The sequence below is a fragment of the Mustela erminea genome, chromosome 6 (genome assembly GCF_009829155.1).
Source record: "Mustela erminea isolate mMusErm1 chromosome 6, mMusErm1.Pri, whole genome shotgun sequence".
Lineage (NCBI taxonomy): Eukaryota > Metazoa > Chordata > Mammalia > Carnivora > Mustelidae > Mustela > Mustela erminea.
Genome location: NC_045619.1, coordinates 122,026,895 through 122,054,180, shown reverse-complemented (window position 1 = coordinate 122,054,180; position 27,286 = coordinate 122,026,895). Strand labels below are relative to the sequence as shown.

General features: G+C 40.2%; 1 protein-coding gene across 1 annotated transcript in view; it reads right to left on the bottom strand.

The window, feature by feature from the left end:
- Positions 1–27,286, bottom strand: part of SLC39A12 (solute carrier family 39 member 12) — a 79,924-nt gene that overhangs the window by 19,406 nt on the left and 33,232 nt on the right. The window contains exons 8-14 of the mRNA XM_032349535.1: positions 25,393–25,564; positions 20,350–20,522; positions 17,635–17,787; positions 15,212–15,322; positions 12,292–12,358; positions 8,110–8,268; positions 6,480–6,667 (exon numbers count right to left, since the gene is read on the bottom strand). Of these exons, the coding sequence (XP_032205426.1) occupies positions 6,480–6,667; positions 8,110–8,268; positions 12,292–12,358; positions 15,212–15,322; positions 17,635–17,787; positions 20,350–20,522; positions 25,393–25,564 (1,023 nt within the window). The remainder of the gene's footprint in view (positions 1–6,479; positions 6,668–8,109; positions 8,269–12,291; positions 12,359–15,211; positions 15,323–17,634; positions 17,788–20,349; positions 20,523–25,392; positions 25,565–27,286) is intronic.

Here is a 27,286-nt window from a genome sequence, read left to right as displayed (position 1 = left end):
TGCTGATAATCCTTTTTATACACAGATCTTACTTTTGTGTGTGTGGATTTATTTTCAAAGCAGAGGATCTTAAGGTCGAAATCCAAATACTCTTACCCTGCCTTTCGCTCAAGGAACATTATCTGGACATTGGAAAATGGTCCAGGCAAAAGTCTGGCTGTGCTACTACTTCAAGGAGACCCTTCTTAGAGGGAACAGATACGTGAGATACTCTGACTGCCCCTCAACCTTGTAGTTTCCACTCCCTATTACGTAAATGAAATCAAGATGGAAGGAACATCTGTAATCATCTGGAAGAGGAAGAGATATTTTAGAAGAGCATCCCTTCGAATGAACAAACCAACAAAAAAGCAGAGAAGGGAGAGAAAGAGATCCAGAAGAACTACGTAGTCAGGGAGACAGGCTGAGGAGGGGGCTGGAAAGAAGGTCTATTCTCAACTAGATGGCCTTGATGTCCGTGGAGGGGCAGCTGAATTTTGTTTCATTTTGTTTGGGCATGAACTGGTGAACTCAGTGCTCTTCTTTCTCTACGACCTACCTCTCAGAGTTATAGCTTCTGCACTATCAGCATGGGTGCTATTCATGTACTGGGGTCCTGGGCAGCTGTCCAGTTCCACCAATTCTAGGGACATCTCTAATTCTATCTGTGGTGACAGCCCCTTGAGGTTTCTATGGGCTCGTTGTTATGGAAACAGTTTTGCAGGATCTAAAACCTTAGGAAAAATGCCTAAAGGTCTGAAACTTGTTTCTGATCCAAAGTAAACTTTCCCTTGCCATAACCTCTTCTGTTCCTTAAAATGAGTTAATTTATTCTTTAAGTAATAAATCATATTTATTAAAAATAAAGTCTCTCCTATCCAAACTTCTGAAAAATAATACTTCCAGGGCCTGTCTCTTCCTTCTAGTTTAGAAAGTTTGTAAATTTAGGGAAGGTGAATATGAGAAATCCTCTGGACTCCTTTAGTTCTGAGAATTTTCTTAGAAGGAACTCGCAGTTAGCAAGCAGAATGAGACTGTCCTATGTAGTGGTCTCTGGTCCCAAACACATCTAAACCAGGGTTAGTAGTTAGGGAGGAGTAGTAGGGATATGTTCATTTTCTCTGGCTGCTGTTAACAAATTACCATTTTTCTAGTGGCTTAAAACAATATAATCTGTTATCTAATAGTTCAAGAAGTCAGAAATCCAGCAAGGGTCCCACGAGGCTAAAATCAACGCTTCAGCAGAGCTGGGTTTCTTTTGGAGGTTCCTGGGGAGAATCTGTTTCCTTGCTTTTTCCATCTTCTAGAGGTGGCTGCGATTCCTTGACTCTTGACCCCTCTCCTCCACCACGTCAGTCAGAGAACCAAATCTTTCTGACCCTTCTTCCGCCATCACATCTCTTTCTGACTATAGCTGGGGAAGGTTTCCCATTTTTAAGGGCTCATGGGATTAGAACGTGGCCGCTCACATAATCCAGGCTAATCTCCCCATCTCACAGTCCTAAACCTTAATCACATCCTCAAAGTCTCTTTTGATATGTAAGATAACATAGTCACAGGTCCCCAAGAAGAGGACAGGGATATCTTGGCGAGGGGAGCATTCTCTACAGAACACGTCTCATGAAATCTTCGTAGCAAACGTGGGAGTACAAAAAAGATACCAAGCCAATAGATCCAGTTATTAAATACAATTTGGAGGAAGTAGATAGACAAGATAAATGGATTCTAATCTATTAATTCCAGGCATTTTGTTTTGTTTTGTTTTTTTAAAGATTTTTATTTATTTATTTATTTATTTAACAGACAGAGATCACAAGTAGGCAGAGAAGCGGGCAGAGAGAGAGGAGGAAGCAGGCTCCCAGCTGAGCAGAGAGCCCGATGCGGGCCTCGATCCCAGGACCCTGGGATCATGACCTGAGCCGAAGGCAGAGGCTTTAACCCACTGAGCCACCCAGGCGCCCAATTCCAGGCATTGTTAACTGTATCAGACATTTCTATTACATGACATTTCAAACACTCTATCAAGATCTCACACCTGGGGCATCTGGGTGGCTCAGTGGGTTAAAGCCTCTGCCTTCGGCACAGGTCATGATGGCAGGGTCCTGGGATCAAGCCCCACATCAGGCTCTCTGCTCAGTAGAGAGCCTGCTTCCTCCTCTCCCTCTCTGCCTGCCTCTCTGCCTACTTGTGGTCTCCATCTCTGTCAAATAAATAAATAAAATCTTACAAAAAAAGACCTCCACCCTTACTTTCCATAGGCAGGGGAAGACAAAGCAATGGTCAGGATATTCTGTGCAAATAGAAAAGCAGATGTGCCTCTACTCTATTCCATTTGTCGATGACATACAAAGGAAGCTTCAAGACAAAGAGTTTTCTCAGAGGTAAAGAGGGATCCTTCTGCATGATAGAAGTATCAATTCAATCAAGAGGACAGGACAGCCCTAAACATGCATGCCTCTACTGTCAGAGCTTACACTGCATGAAGCAAAATTAACAAAACCAAGAAAGAAACAAGTAGACCCACAAACATAGGTGTATATTTCAGCATCACTCCTTCATAATTAACAGATCATGTGGAGAAAAAGATCAGTATGGAATGTGAAAATACAACTAAAACCATCGAGCAGCCTGACTTAATGGAGATTCACAGAACTTTACACCCAAGAAATGCAGCATTCACGGACTTTCCAAACACGCAGGAGGGCATTTGCCAAGATGGACCACACCCTGCACCATAGAACAGCTTTAAAATATTTGGAAGGACTAAAATAATACAGAGTATATTCTCTGACAATGAAGAAATTAAAATAACTAAGAGCTACCTAGAAAAGTTACAAACATTGAGCAATTAGGCACCCTCCTTCCACAAGAAAAAAGTTACATGAGACATTTAAAGACATTTCAGAGGGATCCATGTGGAACACACAACAGATTAAAATTCATGGGATCCAGCAAAGTAGTGCTGGGAGGGAAGTTTATAGCTTTCAGTGATTGGATTAGAAAAGAAGGAAAGATTTAAAATCAATGATATGTCATTCCACTTCACAAAGGAAGAAAAGAAGCAGAAAATTAATGCAAAGTGAAGAGAGAAGGGAATCATAGAGATGGTAGAAACGAGAGAAAATCATGAAACAATGGTACACCATCTTTGCCAGCTCTTCCTTTGGTAGAATTTGTGCTTCCTGTTCCTGCAAAGTAAAACACTGTCCAATCACGGTCTATTGTGTTTGAAAATACACCAGGGAACATTTCCATTGAACTTGAACCTTTAAGTACATTTGTGCGCCTCCTGTCAACCGGCCAGGACAAAGCAGACCCCTCAGGGAAGACGTGGTTTCCCTTCTAGGGGAGAAATCTGGGTCTGCCAAAATGTGGCCTGAAGGTGAGGAGAATCAAAGTTGGGTGCTACAGGACAGAGATGGTGGAATATCAAATATTGCCTCAAGACCACCGGGTTTGGAGCGTGTTCCACTAACTATTATGCACTGAGTCTTTTCCTGAGTTTTTGGTTGGCTCCTGTCCTTGAAGGAGCTCCTCGTATTCTTCACCTGCGACAACCAACCACTGCTGCAGAGACCATTTCCAAGGGCGTGTTGATGAGCTTTGCACAGAAGTTTGCTTCAGCCCACACTGTGTTCCTCCTTCTCTGGCCTTGGGCTTCTCTGTGGGACTGCGGTGGGAACTCCCTTGGCGCTCAAGCATGTGTAACCTGAAAGGGGTGTGTGTGTGTTGGGGGGGTATGTTTGTGGAGCTAACTCTGAACAACGGGGATGGGAACCTTCCACCAGAAGGTCCTGTGTGGTGGATCCCCCAGCGTGGAGATCGACTTAACAAAGACACACCGTTTTCTTGATTTTCTATCATTTTCTGCCCCCTTCCACCTGCCCTCCATTCTTGCCCCTGGGATCACCCCCAGGGCGAACTGCCTTCATATACGCCTTTGTCTTAGCCTCTGCTTGGGACAAATCCATCGTAGCACACTGATCTTTATAAGAGAATGAATTTCCTCTGGCCACCCAGGCCTCCTTCATTCTTAACTTTCTTTAGAAACCAATCAATGCCTCTGAGAGTTAGTGTGCTTGGAGAAGGCAATACCACTTTGGAGAATTCAGGCTGGCAGATTTCCCTAGTGAAGCCTTTCTGCTTTGCTGACTTCATTACTAATGGCCTCGTTTTTTGCTCCTAGTATTTTTTTTTTCTTCTTCTTCTGGGAGTTTGAAATAACATGCCCAATTACTTTGAAACAAACAAGCAAGGCAAAAATGTAGCTAATCTTTTCACATTAGCCCTGCTCAGAAGGTGCCTGGTAAATTTCCAGCATTTAGTAAATAACCAGTGCTTGAAAGTATCCCCTGCCCCCCCTTACCCTTTTGTTACTGTTATTTATTTTCTTTGCTGTTTTACAGAGTTTTGAAGACTTGTTTTCTTCCCTTTCAATGACAAAAGACTATTTTCTCTGGCAGAGCCCCAGAGCACAGCAACAGTTAAAGTTGTTGCTATGTGAAAGAGTCCCATTTATTTAGAAGTTACTCCAAAGGCCGTGAGAGCAAGCGACCTGGATTATAGGAAGTAGCCCCGGGAAACTCAAGAGTATTTTCTTTCCTGTCTTTTTGCCAGGATGCCAGTTTTTCCTTAACCAATAGTAATTTACAGCAAGGTCAAGATTCATTCTAGTTGGAATCTCATAGGATGTCTGCCACATTTCGTACAAGCAATTGCTTTCGCTTACAAAGCCAGGGGGAGAAACACTGAGGGGAAAATGACGTATTTAGCTTAGGGTTCTCCCTGGCAAATGGTTCTTGATAATGTCCTCAGGTCCATTTTGGGAGCTCAGACTCTCTAATAAAGAAAAAGCATTAACTAGATAAATAGACATCCATCATCATCAAAGAGAGATCCAGACTTAAAAAACAAAAAAACAAAAACAGAATACACTTTAAAAGAATACAGCAACTGCCCAGCCCCTCCCACCCCCCACCCCCTGCCAACTGAGTCATAAAGAGAAAGGAATTTGAAAGCAGAAAACTGAACATCAGGAGACTTCGGAGTGAATCGGAGGACTGACATACAGACATTTTAAACAGAAGGTAGCTCACAATTCAGTGATGAGTGACACTGTTCTTTTGAAGCCACCAGGAGAGGTTAGCAATCCAGATTGCTCAAACTGGAAGCCTCACAGAATTTTGTGAAACCGACCTTGGTTTGAGGATTCAGGTTCAGAAGAGCTGTGTTGAACTTGCCCCCTGAATATTGTCTTTACTATCAAGATTAGGAAATTCCCTGAGTATCATAAATAATATCTAAGAACATTTCTAAACATGGAAGTGCCTTTTGGTATTCACCTCAGCTCTCTGAATCTCATGAGAATTAAGAGAACAACCAAAAAGCCAAAAGTATGTAGACCAGGGTTTAAAACGGTTGTGTTAATTTCCAGAGTCCCCTCATCGAATTCTACCTCCAGAATTCACTGTTACCTGGTTGTTTCAGTAAAGGTTCCTGCCTTTCCGATTTTTTTCCTCATGAAACATTTCTCTTCACTTACTTCTGGGGCAATAGCAAGGTTCTCCCATATCACAAGTCATCATTTCCTGTTACACATATGACCCTCAAAATTGCTTATTTTACTTTTCTGCTCTAAGATACATGTAATCACATATCTTACTTCCATTTGGACTGGCTTTCTACTGCTCTTCACTGTCCAATATTTCTTTCAATCATTTATATTATTTTATTTGCGTGATTCCAATGTATGAGAAAGGATAGTTATTCAGACTTTCTACCTCAACACATCCAAGTCATACCAAGTCTAATAGAAGGTGACCTTAAAAGACTGGTTTATTTTTCAGATTCCAGAATTTAAGAGGAAAAAAAAAAAAGTAAAATTCCCAGCTTATATTCCTTCATCAGATTAGAGAGGAAGACAGGAGATAACTGAGTTCCCAGCCATGTCAGGGAGGATATCTTTAGGAAATAAATGTTGTAATGTGAGAGGCCCCTTGCAATCATCTTTCTGTTTTCACCAGCATGATAGCCCTTTGGCTAGTAAAACTGAAATAAAGATGAAATCATTATTTTAAAAAATACAGTTGGTTAATGAATTCAAATAGCTTATTAATGACAAGTTCAGTTGAACTATTGCCCAGTGCATAAACAAAATAGGTGGCTATTTTGCAGAACTTTCCATTTTTCAGCTAGAACGATAGGTATCCTATAGAAATGCAAAACCAGAGCAGAATGAACTGATGATCACCTTTTTTGGCAATTTGACAGGTTTCACTCATTCCACTTAAATTCGCTTAAAGGATGTCAATATTTTCTGTATCTCAAATTATGTTTCTTCTGCCTACAACTTTACTTTCTCGGATTACACAGAATATTTCCTTAGTCTTTTATGTTATTAAATATACTCTTTTCTCATCTGTCCTTCCATTTTATAGCTTTGTCTCTGTTTTACATTTTCAGAGTTTAGAAACACAACATAGAAAAGCCACAGAGCTTACCATTTCCACCAAGGATAAATACAAGAACATGCCCGCAGTAACTGTTAAGATCCAGTTTTGAACACACGGATCAGCTGATACTGAGAGACCAACGTAGAGTCCCACGAAGGCGGTGAGAGCACTTAGAAAATTCATAAGGATGGCAATCTTAATAGGAAGGCCAGAGCTTAAGAGCACGGCAAAGTCTCCTGAAATTTAAGGGAAAATGAAAACATAATCATTGTGTAATTGATGATACCTTTCCTGGAGTAATGTGCTATTAGGTTGCTTCAAACTTCAGCAACTGGGACCAATTTTGCAAGGGAAGTTGACTGACAGGTCGCTAAAACATTTCTTGTATCTCTCTAGGATTCTCAGTGTACCATTAGGAAGTTACAGCTCAAGAGCTGTCTTCCTTTTCCTAGTCCTGAAGCTAACATCTGCCAGGAGGACCAACATATTCTTTAGTTCCTGGCACCCTGTGACCCAGATAAATGCAGAATAAAGCACTTGCTGTTGCAGAGTTTTTAAATCTTTTTGCCTGGAAACTTGCCAGACAAAATCTCCTTACGTTGGCTTTTATTATTTACTTCTGCAAGAACTCCTGTGCACAGAGAACTACTTAATAGATTTTAAAATCATTGCCAAAACTGACCTTATTCTCTCCACACCTTTCCTCCTAAGAAGAATGACCTTTTGATCAGAGAGGTGTAACCGGTATAACCGGTCCTAGGACAGGTCTTAAAACACATTCGCTGGCCTGTCACAGACTGTCACACTCCTCTGTGGTTTTATTATAATAGCTAAAGGCAAGGCCACAGTATGTAGCACCCAGACCAGGTACATTTTAATGGATTCAGGAAGATCCTTGGATGAACTGCTCTAAGAAGGATGGGTGATGAGTTGTTGACAGGATTTTAGGCAGTAGACAATGAACACCGGGGTTAGGGTGGCCCAAAGGGGAAGTGTAGACCTGGCAGTGGGGGGCCATGAGAGTGCCCAGAGCCCCCTCTTTAGGACGTGTGTGTGCCTGGAGCCAGCCCCCACCCCGCTCTTTCTGGGTCTCTTTCGGAAATGTCTATTTTGCCTTCTCTTGTTTCCTGGGAGGCAGAATTTGAATTACAAGGGCTATTAAGATTATCCAGAAAAAGAGCCTTATGTGCATCTGCTAGCAGACGCCTGTCATTTCAATTTTATGCTTGGTCTTAGACATTTTATATAAATCAAGTTGATGAAACCATGGTTTGGCTTTAATTTAAATGTTATTTTATCTCATTGGCCTGTTTGCTGACATGATGGGGAAAGTTCTCCACTTAATGTTTTTCCCACATATAAGAAGCAGATTTTAAAGACTTTGCCGAAGTTCTTTAAAATGAGGTTTTTCTAAATGACTTTCTCAGATTTGGATCTCTCCAGAATCCAAAACAAGTGACTTCTGGCCCTGGGGAAACATCATAAAGAGTGAATTTTATCCCAAGGTACAGAAGCTTCCTCCGACCAGTTGTTTTCTTCTTGCCATTTAAATAGATTATGAATGGAAAGTGTTCGTCTTTCAATTGTGTGTTGGAAAAAGACGCCTACAGACCATAGCTAGAAATACCCTCTAGCTTTCTCAACAAGTGGGAGACAGCCATGCTACCGTCTGACTTACCCATTTCGTGTGGAATTTCGTGACACAAGATAGCAAGTGTGGTGATCGCCCCTGACTCAGATGAAGATGAGAATGCCGCTCCTATCACCAGGCCATCCGCGAAATTATGCAGGCTGTCCCCAACCAGTATCATTATTGCTAACAGGCTAATGGTTTTGCCTAAAGAACCAAATAAAGTGAGAAGCGTGAACAGGGCCCTAGACACGTCACGGAACCCTTCACACACCACCAGCTCCCCCATTTTCTCTCGACATTCTTAACATCGCGTCAAATTAAGCAACCCTGCGTTGGTTCAGCTTTTCAAATGAGTCAGGACTAGAGATGCAGATATGGTAATTGACACATTCGGCTGCACGATCATTGTTTTCCTACTGGATCTGACTCGTAACGAGATAAATTATGCATGGCATCCACAATTCTGTCACTTTGTTCAGCTATCCCAAAAGAAAAAATTAAAATAATGTTGTTATAACCTTCCAAAATACCACGAGTGACCTCTGCACTGGCATTTTTTGTGAAGCACTTTAAAATAATTTAAGACCCTCCCCGTAGGATGTCGTTAAAATAGAGGCTGTTTTCCAACACTCTCTCCTTTGGGTCAGACTGTCCTTGGTGTTAGATGGCTGAGTTACACTTCTGCCCATTTTTTGCTCATTGAGTTTCCCTTTCTGTTTGGCACTCATGGCCTTCCCCAGGTATCTTGTTCACACCCCAGGTGTGACCAGCATAAAACCAAGGACAACTCTGCTGGCCCCCAAATCAGCTTTGGAACAATTAGTCAGTGTCCTTTTCTTTCCAAAAAATAACCTTCAGGACTAGAGCTGCCAGACATCGAACAAAATGAAGAGAAGCTCTTTTTTATGGGATTCTATTACATAATATACATTATCTGATTAGTCCAGAGTTACAGAAATAATTACTATCATATTTTCAATCATAATTGGGGCCAGAGTTTTAACGGACAGAATTTCTGCTTTTGAAAACCTAAAACTGTATCTTGGCATAACCTCCTCATGGAATTGGACAACTAATACATTCAAAAAGTACTCCTAGGATTACACTTATTTTCACAGCAAACCACCTAGCGATGCCATTTGATAAGAATAGCTATTCAAATCCATTTCTATTGTGTAAAACTTTATTAATTACTGTTTAATTAATGCACTGTTTGACCAGTGTAGGTAGTAGCTGTTGTTGCTGTTAGAAGTGAATCCAGGGGCACCTGGGTGGCTCAGTGGGTTAAGCCTCTGCCTTCCTCTCAGGTCATGATCAAGCCCCGCATTGGGCTTTCTGCTCAGCGGGGGGTCCTGCTCCCCACCCCCTCTCTCTGCCTGTGTCTCTGCCTACTTGTGATCTCTCCCTAATAAATAAATAAAATCTTTAAAAAAAAAAAAAGAACTGAACCCAGTATTCTAATAATTATACACTCAGTAAAACTAGAAAGAGGATACCTCCTGGTTTCTATTATGTGGTCAAAGACTATGGGGGCACTGGGCTATAATATGGTTTTCCACTTTGTCTGGACAATACAGTGCAACTCATTTCACATCCCACACCATAAACTAAGTACCCTCAGTTGAGTAAATGGCAGATAGAGCCCAGGCTATCAGCCAGGAGACAGATGTAGTGACCACTCTACAAAACATGTCCCAGGCATTTCGCTTCTGAAATTCATGTTTATTTAGACCTATCCCTGTAGGATAACTTACATCCTTCTTGTGGTTTACTAATACATTTTATTCTTTATCAAAAATAAGAAAATTTCAGGTAATGGTCACATAAACACAGAATAAATATCAAATGATCAAATTCAGGGAGTTCTTATTGGCATGGCCCAGAAACTCTCGGAATCTAATAATCCTACCGGGTCACTTTGCCATTCCTGCCAATTTTCAGAAATAAAGCTCTTCTTTGTGGAAATAAAACAATCTAAAATAATACGTTTGGCAACTTTGCAGCATGCAAATACATTGTGATTTCCATGTATTTTAGGGTAGTTTTGATACAAGTAGCATATCTTCAAATGGAAAATTTTTACTCAATTTATACTCTGCTAAGAAACAGTATGGCTATTTTTGTTTTCTATTATTTTATTACCTCTAATTACGGGTTTTTAAATGTCAGATCACGGACATGTAACAAGCCCCAGGCAAATACATATTTATAATAGAAACCCCTTAAGCGCACTGTATATCGTGTTTAAGGTAATTTACACATGATTCAGTGGAAGATAAGACCAGCATCCTTTGGTAATCTAATGTACTTACTACAGAATTATCAATAATATTTTATCTTTGTGTATGTACCTGGCAGTCATATTCATATCCACATTTCTAACTTATCTGAGGTTTTACATGGTGAAACGGGGGCTGGACCTTGTATCATGTTACTTTTCGTTTATTTAAATCAGACTGTGGGTAGGATGTTCACATCCTGTCTTTTGAAACACAAGCCGAGTTCCACCAATGAGGTAATGTGAAACAAGTAATCAAATATTTGAAGCTAATTCAATAGGTCCCTGGCAAAAGGGCAGTTGAGTAATCAAATTTGGATTTGTTCACTGTGCGTTCTGTATGCCAAGCTTGATATCTGAGGTGGAAAGATAGGAGGCTTCCAAAATCCTTGAATAGGACCATCGCTAGTCCCTGATCTAGTATCTGCCAAAGCACTTCTACTGTGATGGGGTATATCCTTCTCCCCTCTTCCCTTCTTTCAAAAACGGTTGTGAAGAGATGCCCACTGCAGACCAACTAGGTGCCAGGCATTCTAGACTCTCTTCTGGAACTAAAGATTTAGAAGGAAAAGTACTACTAGCCATGTCCTGAAAGCGGAATTAGACAGACTACATAATCACATATTTTGAATCAAATAAATAAATTACCAAGGTTAATAAATGTAACACATTTAAAATAGTGACCGTTACAATCGTGTTTGATCCTTTAGCATCTATATCCCCAGCCACATTGCAAACTAGGGATAAAGACCATTATTTTTCTCTCCAGTGCATGCATTGGTGCCCCCAACACAGCACAACTTCAAACATTTCTTGAATGAATGAAAGAATGTAAGAAGACACAGATGCATGAATGAATGAATGAATGAATGACCATCATGAAATTGTTGGTCTATTAGCATTTGTAAGTTTTAGTACTGGAGCTTACTAGCTATGAAACCCTGGGCAGTAACTTACCCTCTCAAACAGCTTGTTTCTACACTTATTTTACTGGGATAATAATTGTTCTTACTTTAGTCAGTCATAGGAGTATTAAATAAGATAATCCATGATGTGTGGAGCACTGTGCCTGGCATATAATGTTAGCTAGTTCTATTACGAGGTAACTAATCTGTTATAGTAGAATGGGAATAACTAATCATGACAATTTAACATTAAAACACTGAGAAGCTTGTGTCACAAAAGGGTCCTATCCGTAAGAACCACTAGGCAGATTTGGAAACAACAGATGAAAACTGAAAGAGACCAAAAGAATTCAGAAAATTACAGAAACATAAGCCAAAAGGAATAAAGTGGTCTACAAAATTGGTACATTAAATTCAGAAATAGGGAAAAGCACAGAAAGAAAAAAGGTTGGTTGAGATTTGTATGAACAAGTGAGCTGTAGAGTAAGATCCAAATGATGAGTTATCTCTGATTTGACCTCCACCGTTTCAGGGTCAACATCACACATGAGACAGACGTTTGTACCAAATTTCAGTAGACTGTGACAGAAGTCTCCAGCCCATAGAGAAAGAAGTAAAAGGCTCAATTATCATGTAAACACAAATTTTTTTAAAATTGATATTTAGTTGACACATATTACATTAGTTTCAGACGCAGAATATAGTGATTCTGCAAATCTATACAATACGCTGTGCTCAGGATTTTAAAGGAGACTTGATAACTACATATGGATTTACAGCATTTGTCATTCCCAGAGGATCAGTTTTAAACAGTTTAGGAAAATATCATTTTTAAAGAATGGAGTACAGCTGATGTCAATGCTCAGTGCGTGTGAAAGACCGATAGGATTGAGTATTAAACATTTTCTCATAAAAACTGTAATAGTGAAATGCAAACCCAGGAAGAAATCTACATGATTTCCTCACATTATTTTCAAACAGACATAACCCCGTTCTGTGGTACTTTCTATATTTAAAGTTTAACTGTTGAAAATTGGTACTCACATTTTCTGTTGGAGGCCGTCAGACTGCCTACAGGAATTTCAGCTGCCTGTGAATCTTCTGGGCCTTTCTATTTTAAATTAAAAAAAATAATAATAATAACTGATGAAAGATTAGCACTGCTCATCATTTTGGTGTAAAACTGAAACACCTGGAGAGTTATGATGATTTTTAAACATTTGAATATTCTGGGATGTATCAGAACTTTGAAATTTCATAGGCAAGCATAGATGGTAAAGACAAAGGGCTAGAAGCAAACTTTTTGTCCTGTGTACCTTTAGACGAAAATAGCTTTCTTACCTACATCAGACCCTTCCACACAGAGCGAGAGGCTACCGAGACAGCCTGTAATTCAGGCTCTTAAATTATGTAAGCCTTTATGAAATCCAAAAGCTGTAGAGAAAAGAAAACGATTCTTGATTCTTGACCTAGTTTGACACTTCTGTATGGTGGACTGTGGGTCTAGGATTCCTTTTCTGATCTTAAAGCACATTTGTGTATTGTGGATAGGGAACAAAGCTATGCAATGCCTCCCGTTATTCCTGAAAACATAATACTCTGTTCCGGGGGTTTTGCCCAAGAGTAGAGGAATCTCGCTGATGAAGAAAGTACAACAGACTTACAAAAGAAAGAGATTTTACTCTTTTAAAAAATTCTTTCATAGGACAGAAAACTAAGATTTTGAAACTGACTTCTGTGTTAAGATGACCTGACTTCATTTCAGAGATTGACTCATGGATCAATTTCGGCCAAGTCATTTCCCTTCCCAGGGCCTTGAATTTCTCATTCTATGATGTGAAAGAATATTTTTCGTAATATTTTTCATAGTATTTTTCTTACGCTCATGTTACACCCCTTTTGCATTTACGAAAAGCCTACACTAGGACCTGTTTTCAGGAACTGACAGAAATCAGAAGGGGATTTTTTGCTTTTACAGAGAAAAGTCAAAAGCACCAATGGCCTTCGGCATCCGTTTCGTGGCAAGGCGAAAGCGGCAGCACGCACCCCAGCCTTGAGCGGCGCCACCAAGCGCTTTTCCTGGGAACTGCACTCAGTCTCTCAGCATCAAGCTACCAGACCTTTGACCTGTATCTGTGAGCGAGTTAAGTGATTTAACTCGATTTATTGTGTACACCTGTTAGCAAAATGAGTCCTAAGGTGTCAAAAGGTCCCAAGAGAGATTATTATTTTTTGTGTCTGGAAATGCTCACACATTCTTCCATGTAAATTAATGATAATTGCTTCTTTATACCATTTTGACTTACAAAAGTTTTCATAGGAATGTTCTTTTTTTTTTTTTTTTTTTTTTTGGGTAGTGAGGGAAACCTGCATCTGCCTATTGACCACGTCCTTTCAAAGGCACCTGGCTGGTTTAATTAGAAGAGTGTGCGATTCTCCATCTTGGGGTCGTGAATCCATGCCCCATGTTGAGTGTAGAGATTACTTAAATAAACTTCCAAAAAAACTTTGAGACAAATTTAATGTAAGGCATAAGCATCTTATTGAAAAATGTGAAACAGAGAACGTAAACTTGTATGTCACATATTAGAACAGTAGCAGCTACTCAAAAGATGCAGTAATGGGCTATTTTTGGATAAGTGGCTGAGAATTAAGGTAGGACCCAAAGGACATAGGGTAAGAGTGAACAAGAAAACAATATGATTTTTTTTTACATTGTATCAAAAGCCAGATTAAAATTAAAAAGTTCTACAGTTCTACTAAAAGACAGGAGTTCAAATATTTATTCTAGAATTTTTTTTCCCCCCAAAAGCCATATACTGTGTAAAGGAATTTAGAGGCAAGCATCCAGGACTCCTTGATTGGAGAGAATTATGAGCCCCCTTCCTTCCTGAAAAACTGGGAAATTGAACCAAACAACCCTAAAAGCTCATACTATTTTTATTCACTTAAGGGCGATCCTGCAGCTAAAATAACAAAAGGAATATCTTCTTAGTGAGCTAGCTTATTTAAAGAGTTTAAAACTCACTAAGTTAGCATCAGAGATTTACTCAAATGCATCTTGGAATTCTGAAACCCTTCACTGAAACGGAAGGGATAAAGTCAGCCTGAAAGTGATTTTAAAACTAATGTCAGCCTGAAATTACCTTCTCCCAAGCCACCTGTGACATATCTACACAATAAACATAGTAAGGCTTTTAAAAATTGCTTGTTTAAGGGGATGGTTTCGTTCATCTTTGAGTTAGCTCTAGATTCGAAATCTCCCGGCAGACTTCCCTTTGCTGTAGCAACGTCTCAGGTTCGGCACCCTTATCTCTAGATTAGGAATTTATCCTTGAACTATAAACACTTCCCCCAAGGCCATGGTCAGAGGAGGCAAGTTTTCTACTATTTGTTACTTTCATATTTTTTCCTGTCCCTTTTCTTGTTACTTTAAGAATGAGAGTGGGAACATTGTTTTAAACCCAATTGGAGGTTGTATTTTGAAGTTTCTCCTGGAATATTTATTCTGGAAAACTCAATGTAACAGAAACCACTTACTATAAAACATCTTAGGGGACAGAATTCGTTCTTCATTGCAATATAAAATGATCACCCCACTCTTAGATGCTCTAATTCCTTGTTCAACATTTATTTGGCCCCATCTAGTCATGGATAAGGATGACTCAGGATGGAAAACCTTAAGGTCAACTTGTTTATGAAAACTTGTAAACAAAATGATTGTGATACATATTATGTCCATCTGATTGTATGTGTTTCAGAGTGGTGTATATAGCAAGGATTTGAATTTGTGGAAAGGCTTTTTCCTCTTTAAAACAGCTTTTAGGTGCTTAGCAAAGTTTTCCAAGCTACATATCATGGTTAAGAAAGGCAAATCAGGAGTGAATTTGATTATCTATCCTACTGATTTTTGGCTGTTCATCAAAGAATAAAGGAAAGAAGGTAACTCAGATCAGTAACCTACCAACTGGATAGTTGAAGCAGATTTGCCTCTGCCTGACTGGTCACTTAATTCAGAGTTGAGTGAAAGATGGTGGGAATGTCCCACATGCCCATTAACCAACGACACGCCCTGCTGGATGAGGATGGTTTAAAATTAGTGCTGAAGCCAGAAGAACACAGGTGCAGCCTCTGTCAGTTTCATGGTTCTATTTAATACTGCGCTTATTGGCCAAAGTGGTAGGTGGCGCGCGTGCGGAACAGGCACCTGGGTGGCTCCATGGGTTAAAGCCTCTGCCTTGGACTCAGGTCATGATTTCAGGGTCCTGGGATCAAGCCCCACATCGGGCTCTCTGCTCTGCAGGGAGCCTGCTTCCTCCACTCTCTGCCTGCCTCTCTGCCTACTTGTGATCTCTGTCTGTCAAATAAATAAATAAAATCTTAAAAAAAAAAAAAAAGCACTAAGAGAATTTCATCCTGAAAAATACTTGCTAAAATGTCTCATCTTGGAGAAGCACAGGACTGCTCTGAAACATCATTCATATTCCAAATGCCTTAAGAATGAAACTTTAAATGTCTAGTTATGATATTAAAATTGAGTGGTGGTAATTTTTATATTGTCTTTTGAATTTACCCCCAAATCATATTTACTACAAAATTAAATTTTGCTTTCTTTCTGATGGGGATACCAAATGATGATAACTGAAACTATATTACACCGTAACTATGAAATTAATATCTTCAGAAATGTATTCATCCACTAAAGCACTGTTATCTTCTGAAACATTTGCATTCATCTTTATTTTACTCAATAGAGTGAATCTTGAAATTCTGTTCTTTTTTTCAAAAAAAGATTTTATTTATTTATTTGACAGACAAAGATCACAAGTAGGCAGAGGGGCGGCAGGGTCGGAGGGGGGAGCAGGCTCCCCACTGAGCAGAGAGCCCGATGTGGGACTCCATCCCAGAACCCTGGGATCATGACCTGAGCCGAAGGCAGAGGCTTTAACTCACTGAGCCACCCAGGTGCCTTGAAATTCTGTTCTTAAAACTCATTTTAAGTTCCCTGGCAGGTCTAAGGACAATCTGAATAAGTTCTAGACATTTTTGGATGGCCAGACTTTATTGCACTCATTTCTATCCTGGTTAAATTTCTAATCATTACACACAGGTTAATATGTTGACTTTGTCATTTAATTTTCCCAAGCTGACAATGCTAATCTGTTGTGGACAAAGAGGATCTCTTATTGTCTTTTGTGCTTATTGAGATGAGAATCCCTTCTGTGGAGGTAAAGTTGTTGAACATACAAGGGTCGGGACTGTGATCAAAGCTAGTATTCCTAATTTCTGAATTATTATAGCATCTTCGCTTGGGCTCCAGGACAAAGAAAAAACCTGCTTCATTAAAACAAAACAAAACAAAACAAAACAAAACAAACCACATTTCAACAGTATTTTATTTACGGTGATAAGTTTCAAATAAAAAAGCTGAAAGAACCGTAATGTGATCGCTCAGAAACTCACTCGCAAGATCCTTAACATCAGACTGTAAGCGTGTTACCACCCATCATCCCTCTGCTCACCCATAAAACCATCTTATTTTTTGATGCACAGAATCTGAATCTCAGATAAATTTAGGGATAATAATAAACAAGTGTTTGATATTTTAAAAGACTGAAGAGACGTTATAAATTATGTGAACAAGGAGAAGGCCAGAAAATAAGTGGAAAACCACATGGGACAATAGAGGCCCAGGACCTTGTAAAGAGAATTTGCTTTATTTTGGTCTCCTAGAGCTGTTTGCACACATTTACCTTTTTAACCATCGCACCAGTTAATCTATTGGCTGATGGGATAATGTGTAAGAGCAAAACGAATCCATTAAAAAACCATACTGCATTTTGTGTTTCATCACAGATGCAGAAACTGATCAAATACAGACACAATGGATGCAATTATTCAGCTGGAAAAAAAAAAAAGGATGATCTGCCACAAATCCCATTTCTGAGCTCCTTGTTGTTATAATTTTAAATGCTTTTAAAGGATAGAAAATGATGGGTAATTTTGTGAATTTTCTAAGTTTTTGTCTGCATGTTTATTTGTTTTGGGTTAGGAAAGACATCCAAATGCTGATTAGTAGCTAGGCCTTTGGGTCCCTTCATTCCCAGACATGAAATAGTCTCCTGTTTCTGAACTAGCTACAAAGGTCAAATAGCGGGTTTTAACAAGTACCTTAACAGGCCAGCAGTGGATGTTTAAAAATATTAATAACCATAATTACAGGAAAGCTGCCAGTCAGAATAATCTGTGTATTGTGGAAATTAGAGCCCCGACCCTTACCTAGAGAACCTTATGAAGATGTCAATTACATTTCAATAAGGACTTTTGAAATAAACGATGAGTATTATGAAGCTCTAAAGCAAAAGATAAATAAAATTTAAAATATACCTCGGTATTTGGTGATATCAGAAGAATGAAACATTTCTCTATCAAGAAAAATCCATAAATGCCTCCAATTAATCCTAACAGTTTCCAAAGATGCCCTTTGCTTTCATGGAAATGTCCAAGCTCTGAGCCTTCCTGCTTATGTAAACCAAGAACCTTTATTAAAAAAAGGGGGTGGGGGGGAGACACAAAGAAATAACTTTTGATGACTTAAATATTACTTAATAGGTCCAGTATTAAATATATTCACCTTTCCTTCTGGGGAACCCCATGAAACTGCTGGAATCATTCAAAGCCCAGTCTGTTCTTGGCTGTATGCGTACATCCACTATCTGATTTATTCAGGGTCAAACAACATGTGTACAAGAGAAAAGAAGGGAGAACCAAAATTTCATATATTCTCAGTCCCCTCTCCCAGAGTTCAATCCATATCTATTTGCCCAGCAAGTCTTTATAACAGATCAATGTATTTTATATCCCAAAGAAAGAGAAAGATATATTTCATCCAAGGTTTATTCCCCCATGCCCACTGCAATTAAAGAAAATCTAAGAAATATTCAGATAAATGAGAAATCTGCTTGAGTGGCTTCTTCCACGAAGTGTACACTATATACCCAGCAATACTGTTAGCTTTCTGGGAAACAAAAGGATACAAGAAACACATTGGGAATTTTCTTCTAGTTGACTCATCCCATTGGTTGACCTCATGATTTCTTGTGAGTTGGTAAATCAGTATGTATCATATTCCCTCCCAAGGAGAAGGCAGTTTGGGAAACAGCTCAGTGTTTTCTACATTTAGGATGTTACTGATCACCAAAGTAAGAAAAGGAAAAAGAAATTCCATGCACACATACTGTACATATATGTGTTCATACATACTTGTGCATGTGTAGGTATGTACGCACATATGCCTATGAGTACATGTGTAAGCGTGCATATGTATCCGAGCATATACACTGAGTTTATGAACGTAACTAGAAACCAGTGTATGTTATTCAACCTTTCCCTCTGGTAAAGATATTAAAGGATACTCATCTCATATTGATGATGATGTTATTTCCTAAAATAATGGACATGGCAAAGTTACAAAACAAAACAGAAGAAAACCCCACAAGCTCAGAATAAAATATAGACCTTTAAGTTGAATGCATTTTGCTAGCTGAGAAGAGGAAATCCTAACAGTAGTGTGTTTTTCTTGTTTCTGTGCGGCCACTGAATTTTCTAGCTTCCCAAACACTTGCACTGCGTCTTCTCCTTCCTTTCCTCAGTAACCTTTATCCAAGGGTCTTCTCTCAAATAAAACAGTTGCCTTCCAATCTTCAGGGGACCTAGCTGATCTTTTAAGCTCTTCTCTGGAACATGTCTCTGCAGTACGAGCTGACACACTGCCCCCCAATCTGCCTAAGTCCACGTCTGCTGTCAGGAGCCCCATGCCCCCTTTGGGGGAGGGACAGGAAGCTTTTGCTGTTTTTGCAGAATCCTGGGCAGTAAGTAGCTCTGCAACGACTAAAGGGACCTAGGAAAAGGCCTCGGCCACTGCCTCCAGCCAATAAGCCCTGAAATATTTCCAGAAAATTAGATTACAAGGGAAATTAAAACAAATAATGGTTTGTTTCATTTTCCAAGGCTCACTTTGTGATTTTTCAGAACATCTAATCATTTTTGAGCCTCTGAGCAATAAGAGTGACCCTGTAGGAAATTGCCAGAGGCCTGTGGAAATTTTTAACATCTCCGGCTTTGCAAGAGGGGGGCTCATTTGCCCATCATTATCCATCCCAAGAGATTTCAGAGGGAAGAAATAACCTCATCTTGAGCCCCTTCTGCCCTAACTCTTGCATCTCGGGTCTTTGCCCTGTCATTTCTGAACAAATAAAGAGCCTCAGAAGAATTCAGCAAAGAGCCAGCTTCCTGGTACTTATATTTTGCTTAAGGAAAATATAAATATTATTAGGCAAAAATAAATTCATTGTGATGGTTCAAATGAAGACAGCTTATTGATGGTGCAACAAATGCAGGCAGCAAGGGGAGGAACAAGGGATAATGAAATGTCCCGAAGCAAGCAACCCCGGGAATCCATTCCCACTCCTAGAGCAGAAAGGGCGAAGGTTGGAACTCATGTTTCTGCAGCTCAGGGGGAGGTGGGGTTGGGGGGAAGCGAGGCGTCCCACGGGAGCTGGAGTATGATAGGTAATCTGCTGCTTCTAGAGCAAGTGCAGAGCCAGGAGGCATGGGGAAGAAGTACCCCTGCCACTCTCTCCTCCTGCCCTGGCTTTTCTGCTGCGCCTCCCATTGGCTGAATCCAAACAACAGTTCACCCTGTAAGGAAGCGGAGGAGGCACAATCTTCTGGGGCAGGAAAAGAGCAGCAGAGAAGGCCGAGAAAGGATCTGATGTGTCAGGGACAACTGGAGAAAAGTCAGCACAAACCTCTTACAGCCCATTCATTTTTATTTAACAGATAATTAGTGGATACTTCCTGAATGTCTCTTAAGACGAATCTGCCTCCGATGACTTTTTTTGGTTTATTTCAAAAATAAGAGTAATGAGTGGCGGGTCTAAGGATTGGTTCTCTCTTCGCCCCTATAAGTGCTTTGGGGTAATGATACTTACTCCCGAGGAAGACACTGGCCAAGTCCCTGTGAAATTTTGCATCGGCACCACCAGTGACTCAATGGAAATGGAAATTAGCAATGCTCCATGGAGAATGGAAAAGAGTTACCTGAGGGATGAGATGGAGCAGAGCATCCCCAGAAAGTGTCCCGACGGCCAGACCCACAAACAGCTGTAAAATCAGCCTGTAGTTCTCCTCACAGCTGTGGAACAGAATCAGCGTCGTCCCGAGCATGGAACCCAGCGTGAGCAAGGCCACGGCCGCTGTGCTGTAGCCATATTCTAAGCCAAACAGAGAGTGCAAAAGGGTCAGTGTTCATCACTCATAGTGATGCCCCAACCCGCAAAATTCCAGAAAAACCCATCTTACAATACAGCAGGTAGAGATATGGAATTGTTATATGAACATTCTAGTGTGTAAAAGGTCTTCATCTTTAAGGAAAAGGATGAAAAGACTTATACCATTAACCTTGTTGCTTTGAAGTGACCCCAACTACCCCTTACTAAAATCACTACAGGACCTAGCTTACCTCCCGCCACCAAAGAAATGAACTTCTCTCACTTTAAACCACAATATCGGCTGCCATCCACTGGTCGTGATTTCCTTCCAATCCCATTTAAACCTTCTGAAGTCAAGGAAGCAGAGTTATAGAGGGAGCACACTGTTCAATGTGTGGCCTTCAAATGTGTGTCTTCAATGGGGCCATTGAAGACCTAGGATTCTGTACAAGGTGAGTACTTTCTTCCCAAAGTTCTCAAAATTATTTATAATGTCCAGTGATTATTATTCTCAGGGTCTAAAATGAGTACTTGCATTAGTAAGAACTGATCAATGAATGTGTAATGGTTGGGAGAAAAATTTGGACAGCCTACATTTTAAATTACTGCAATCATTTTTTATAACCTCTAAATTTATCAAAAAATAGGTTTCTAAAGTTTCAAAAAATATTCAGGAAGTATAATTTTTAAGATTATTCAAACAGAAGGAAATATGCATGAGGGGAAAAGAAACAAAGAAGGAAAGATAAAAAGATGAAAAGAGAGGGAAAAATGGCTTTCAGTGTCAAGCCCAGTTGACCCCTGAACAATGTCAAGTTAGAAAAGAGAAAATGTCATTAAGAAAATAATGGGAGGGCCACTTGGCTGGCTCGGTTGGTTGAACGACTCTTGATTCTAGGGTCATGAGTTCAAGCCCCATGCTGGGCATGGAGAGTATTTAAAAATTAAAAACAGAAAGGAAAATAGAATCATAAGAGAAAATACATTTACAGTACAGTATTGTATATGTATAAAAAATCTGCATATAAGTGGATTTGTGCCATTTAAACCTGTGTTGTTCAAGGGCCAACTGTATAAATGATTTGGGGATAAAGAGTTTTCCAGGCCACTGTTTTCCTTGGTGGCAAATATTCAGAGCAAATACTCTGTCTTCTACTTATTTAGAAATTACGAATAAGCCACGGCAAATTGTAAACAATGAAGGAAGGTAATTATAAAATTAAGCCATCATTTCCTTTAGTGACTACAGATAAGAAGTTAAATAATTCAGTTATCATATTAATTAAAACCCATTGTAGATTTTAAGAAACTGCCGTCTTAAAATTTGTTAAGATAGAAAATATTCTGGTCTTCTACTTTACTGTACTTGTCATTCTTGTACAAGCTGGTAACATGATAATAGTCTTTGTTTTTAAGAGGACTTTTATTGAATTATAAGTTCTAAATCATACAGGAGTCTAATATTAAAAGTGTTGTCAGTGTACTCAAAAGAAGCAAAAAACTTCCAAATTTTAATTTTCCCCCTCTTACCACCACCCCTTCACTTCTAGGGAACCTCTATAAGACAGTTGTTGTTCAGTGAATACAGAGTTACAGTTTTGCAAGATGAGAAAGTTCTAGAAATTTATTGCACAATAATGTGAAAATACTGCCTGCTGAGCTATACATTTAAGAATGGTTGAACTTCATCTCAAATTTCAGGGTTTTTCTTAAGGTTATTTTTTAAATTTATTTTTTATTTATTTTCAGCACAGCAGTATTCATTATTTTTGCACCACACCCAGTGCTCCATGCAATCCGTGCCCTCTATAATGCCCACCACCTGGTACCCCAACCTCTCACCCCCCCACCCCTTCAAAACCCCTCAGAATGTTTTTCAGGGTCCATAGTCTCTCATGGTTTACCTCCCCTTCCAATTTACCCCAACTCCCTTCTCCTCTCTATCTCCCCATATCCTCCATGCTATTTGTTATGCTCCACAAATAAGTGAAACCATATGATAATTGACTCTCTCTGCTTGACTGATTTCACTCAGCATAATCTCTTCCAGTCCCGTCCATGTTGCTACAAAAGTTGGGTATTCGTCCTTTCTGATGGAGGCATAATACTCCATAGTGTATATGGACCACATCTTCCTTATCCATTTGTCCGTTGAAGGGCATCTTGGTTCTTTCTACAGTTTGGTGACCATTGCTGCTATAAACATTGGGGTACAGATGGCCCTTCTTTTTACCACAACTGTATCTTTGGGGTAAATACCCAGGAGTGCAATTGCAGGGTCATAGTGCAATTGCAGGGTCTATTTTTAATTTCTTGAGGAATCTCCACACTGTTCTCCAAAGAGGCAAATTTCAGTTTTTTACCACAATTAAAATTTTTTTTTAAATGATGAAAATGGTTTGGATCAGTCATACACTCAGAGGTTTTATTTTGTTCTGACTTAACAAAAATACCTATGTTATAAAAACATCCCTGGAGATACATAACCAAGATTCATATCTCACTCTTCCACAAATAGACCTTATGTGGGAATGTCATTCTTCCCATTGAATACATAATTAAAGACATTCAAAAGATGTCTAATAAAGTTCAAAGTTGCCACATTTTTATGATGGCTACAAAAGATCAGCAAATGTTGAGCATTCACAAGGATAAATTAGGATGTGGCATTTCCCAGGTAAAGGGCAAAGTTCCCAGTCCTTTGATTCTTCTATTCCTCTCCCCTTTGTCCTGAGGACAACTACAATGGGGTCTGGGAGGAGAAAGGATCCTTTCTAACTTGAGAGCTTAGAAATCTGTTTTGGTCTTCTGTGAATCAGATTTCACCTGCTCTCATGAGGCAAAGACAGCCTGAAAACCCTAACATCTGTCATTTGTGGTCATGGGACTCTGCTAATCACCCCAGGTCCTCACAGAGATATCATGGCTATCTTGACTGGAGTCAGGCAGCCTGCAGACAGGTTCTCTAGAAATGTTTCCCAACATTACAATAGAACTTGACCTAATCATTAAATTCCTAGCCATTCTTGAGCAGCTCCCTTGAATAGGTCTGAAACCCAATTTAGTGGGGGCTGTAACACACTTTCCTGGAACCCCACATGCAGATGGTGCTTAGGGGTCGGATTCCAGCACAACAAACCCTGTTCTTCCTAATATCTCCCTCTGCCTCTGTCTTCAGCCCACATTTTCTGTTATTTACCTTTCCCTTAAGTTACATAATGCAACAGTTCAAGTTGAACACAGTAATGCTTTTCTGGGTTCTATAGTCAGTGTTATTTCTCTGAATTGTTCTCAGGAGGACCATATCGCAGAAGGGTCTAGGTGTTCGTTAGAAAGCAAGATTTCTCACAGATCTTCAGCTCACAAAGCTATTTCACAGTGTCCCCTATGCAGCAGATAAGGTGACCGGGGGTAGGCATGTAAATATGCTCATGGAGGCTCCTAGATCTCCATGGTCTATCCCCTTTCTCCATTTCTGAGCTAACACTGACCAGCAGGTGCTGAATTATTTTGTTGTTCAGCTTTAATTCGCTTTTTTTCCTTTTGGTGAATGTGGAATCTTAGATATTTAGGTCTGGCAGGTTTTTGTTCACATAAAATCTTCCAAAGAGCCACTTGAAGGTGCAAAATTCACACTGTGTTAGAAGTGTGTAGCTGGGGACGCCTGGGTGGCTCAGTGGGTTAAAGCCTCTGCCTTCAGCTCAGGTCATGATCTCAGGGTCCTGGGATTGAGCCCCGCATCGGGCTCTCTGCTCAGCGGGGAGCCTCCTTCCTCCTCTCTCTCTCTATCTGCCTGCCTCTCTGCCTACTTGTGATCTCTGTCAAATAAATAAATAAAATCTTAAAAAAAAAAAAAAAAGAAGTGTGTAGCTGGACAGTTCACCCCTGAAGGGCATTGCAAGACTATCTCAAAGAGAAAGAAAACACTCTAAAAAAGTCTACATAAGACCCTCTGATCACTGGTAATACTTAAAGCATGCATATGTTAACTGTCACATTTTTGCTACCCATCATGGATGTTTTGGACTACAATTTCTTTTTCTTTTACATATACAGTGACTTTCGGGTGCAGAACACATTTTTGTACACATTGCCCCGTTTGAAACTTCCAGCTACCCTAGGAAGCCTTATCGTGGAGTTCACTTACTGCAGTGATCCAGTGGGATACAGGTGAGTGCAAATATCTAGGCTTTACTTCCTGGGGATGCCAGCCTGATCCGGAGGCTGGCAACTCTCTCCACGGTCACTTCTACCCTAGAGGAGCTCTTTGGTTTACCCCAGCGTGCCTTTGTTTTTTAGGTGTGTTATGATGTGTGAAAGGATGGTAAGCTGTGTGATATCACTGCTTTCCCACTGTGCAGGGGGGAAAAGGGCTCAGGGAGATAAAGAGAGGGCTTAAGATCATGGAGCTGCTGGTGCTAGAAGGCAGGACTCAGCTTTGCATCTCTGATCCCATCACTCATGTTCTTTCTCTTATACCATGCCACTTCTCAACTAGGAACTTTGAAGTTGGTCGTGCCTGAGTCATATAGAGAGAATAAATCAATTTCTGTAACTTACATACAAAATAGAAACTATTCAATGAAAGGTAATGTAGCACAGTGGCTGACAACGAGGGTGCTGGGACCAGCTTGCCCCGGTTTACATCCAACTTCACTTACCCCAGTGTGTGTCCTTGGTCAAGTCAATTAACTTCTATCTGTAAAATGAGGATAATAACAGTATCTAGCTCATAGTGTTGTGAGGATAGAGTGAGCTGAGAAAGGTAAAATGCTGAGAGCAGCACCTGGTATGTAGTATGTATCCTACGGTCACAACATTACGTGCACTGCCTTATGTGCACTCACTTTCTCAGGGATGAGCCACAACTTACTCTCCAGAGTGGTCGGTGGCAGCTTTGCTGCTTGGTCCTCAGGCAGCTGGCAAGAGCAGCTGAGTAACTGCTGGATGATTCCCGGACTCATTCGTTGGAAGTCTTCCTTGGAAATGGGTGAAAGGCTGTTCTGTACAAATATCTCTGCCAGCTGCCCTGCAGAAAAGCAAGACTACGGAAAGAACATCGTTAGTAATCTCGACAAACAAATTTCCCATCAGTTGTCATTCCTGAGAAGTCAGAGCTCAACGGAATGGGTAAAAAAGACACAAGGAGCCATGACTGCATGTTCCCCCCTGCAATCTTCTCATGCGTACATAATTTGCGAGGATTATTTTCAACCTCTGATCAATTGCAAGGATTATTTGCAACCTCTGATCAAAGTCAGCTGTATCTCACTTTCGTTTTGAGTACGATATAGTATGAGTTTTGCACCCTTTTTTCTTTCCTGAAAATGTGCGCTGGATTTTATAATGTGTCAAATGGTTTTCTAACCAGCAGTTTAAAATCCTTGATGCCTTTTTTTTTTTTTTCTTCTCAGTGTGGATGGTGGCTTTGTCTCGACAGAGTCAAGATTTTGTATGATAAACAGGAGCTCTGAGGGAATGAGATCATTGTCTTTAATATTCTCTGATTGAAAAAGCCTGTGTAGCCAACATGTATTTTCAAAAGTAATAAAAGTAAATATTTTAAAAGGTGAATGCTGTGTCAACCAGTGGGAGTGTAAACACTAAATAATATGGATACCTTTGGAACTGACCTCCCTTTTCCCCAAAAACAATTGAAATCATTACGATTCCCTGCTGCTGCTGCTGCTGCTTATCTCTATCTTTGCTGTTTTTCTACAGCAAATGTAGGCATATTCACTGACAGATAAGGATTATAGGCAAACAAACAATCCAACAGGTCTCTCAAAACTGCCAGAGGGAATTTGTGCATTTCAGGAGTGTTCAGGGCTGATTTTCTGTATCAAAAATTGCATTTAAAATTTTAATGTGTATATAGTTCCAGCAGCACAGATGGTGAAATCAAACCCTAGTGCAATGACTTTGTGAGCTTTAGTCACAATCAGTAAGGTCTTCTGAAGAAAACCAGAGCTTTGCGAGGCTTGTGGGATTTGCCCTGCTGGAGAATGCAGGGGTTTTTTAACAAAGACTGCTGATCAGAAAATGATGACATAGTTGCTGAGTTTTCCCCACATACATTTTTGGGGGGATGAGTCCATGAGTAAAAAATGTTTTATCTTGATCAGGAAATGTGTGGTTGCAGGGAAGAGAGCCCACTCAAATCAGTGAGAACCAAGGGGAGGTTGTGTTGGCAGGACACTAAGGATCTCAGAGATTGAAAAGGTAGAACTCAGGCAGAACTCAACTTGAAGCTGGAAGATGAGAAGCAAAGATGTTTCTGTCTCTGTCTCATTGGGGCCAAGTGTTTTCTCCTTTCTGTTTCCCGCTGCATGTATCTATTTCCTTTTGCGGTCCAGTGTTCTCTCCTTTAGTAAACACACGACCATATAAATCCCAACTCTGAAGTGACCTCTCAGCCCACAAACCCAAGACGGAGTTGAGTCTGCAAGTCCTGACAGAGATCTGATTGCTTCAGCAAAGCCACAGATGTGCTTTCTGGGCTCAGGCATCCCTCTGGTTCAATCGGTTTTGCCCACGAGATAGGAGGTGGGATCAGACTGTCCAGACATGGCTGCCAGCCTCACGCCTGTGGGTGAGGAAGGCATTTCTCAGAAAAGGACCGGGCCAGACTCCAGAAGGTTTCTACTAGGGAAAGCAACAACAGAAAGCTAAACTTGGGTTTTTCTTTTTCCCTTTGTCAAAGTAATTTGTGCCAAAGACAACTTCTCTCTTGTACCGTGTTACTAAGAGAATATAATTGCTTCACC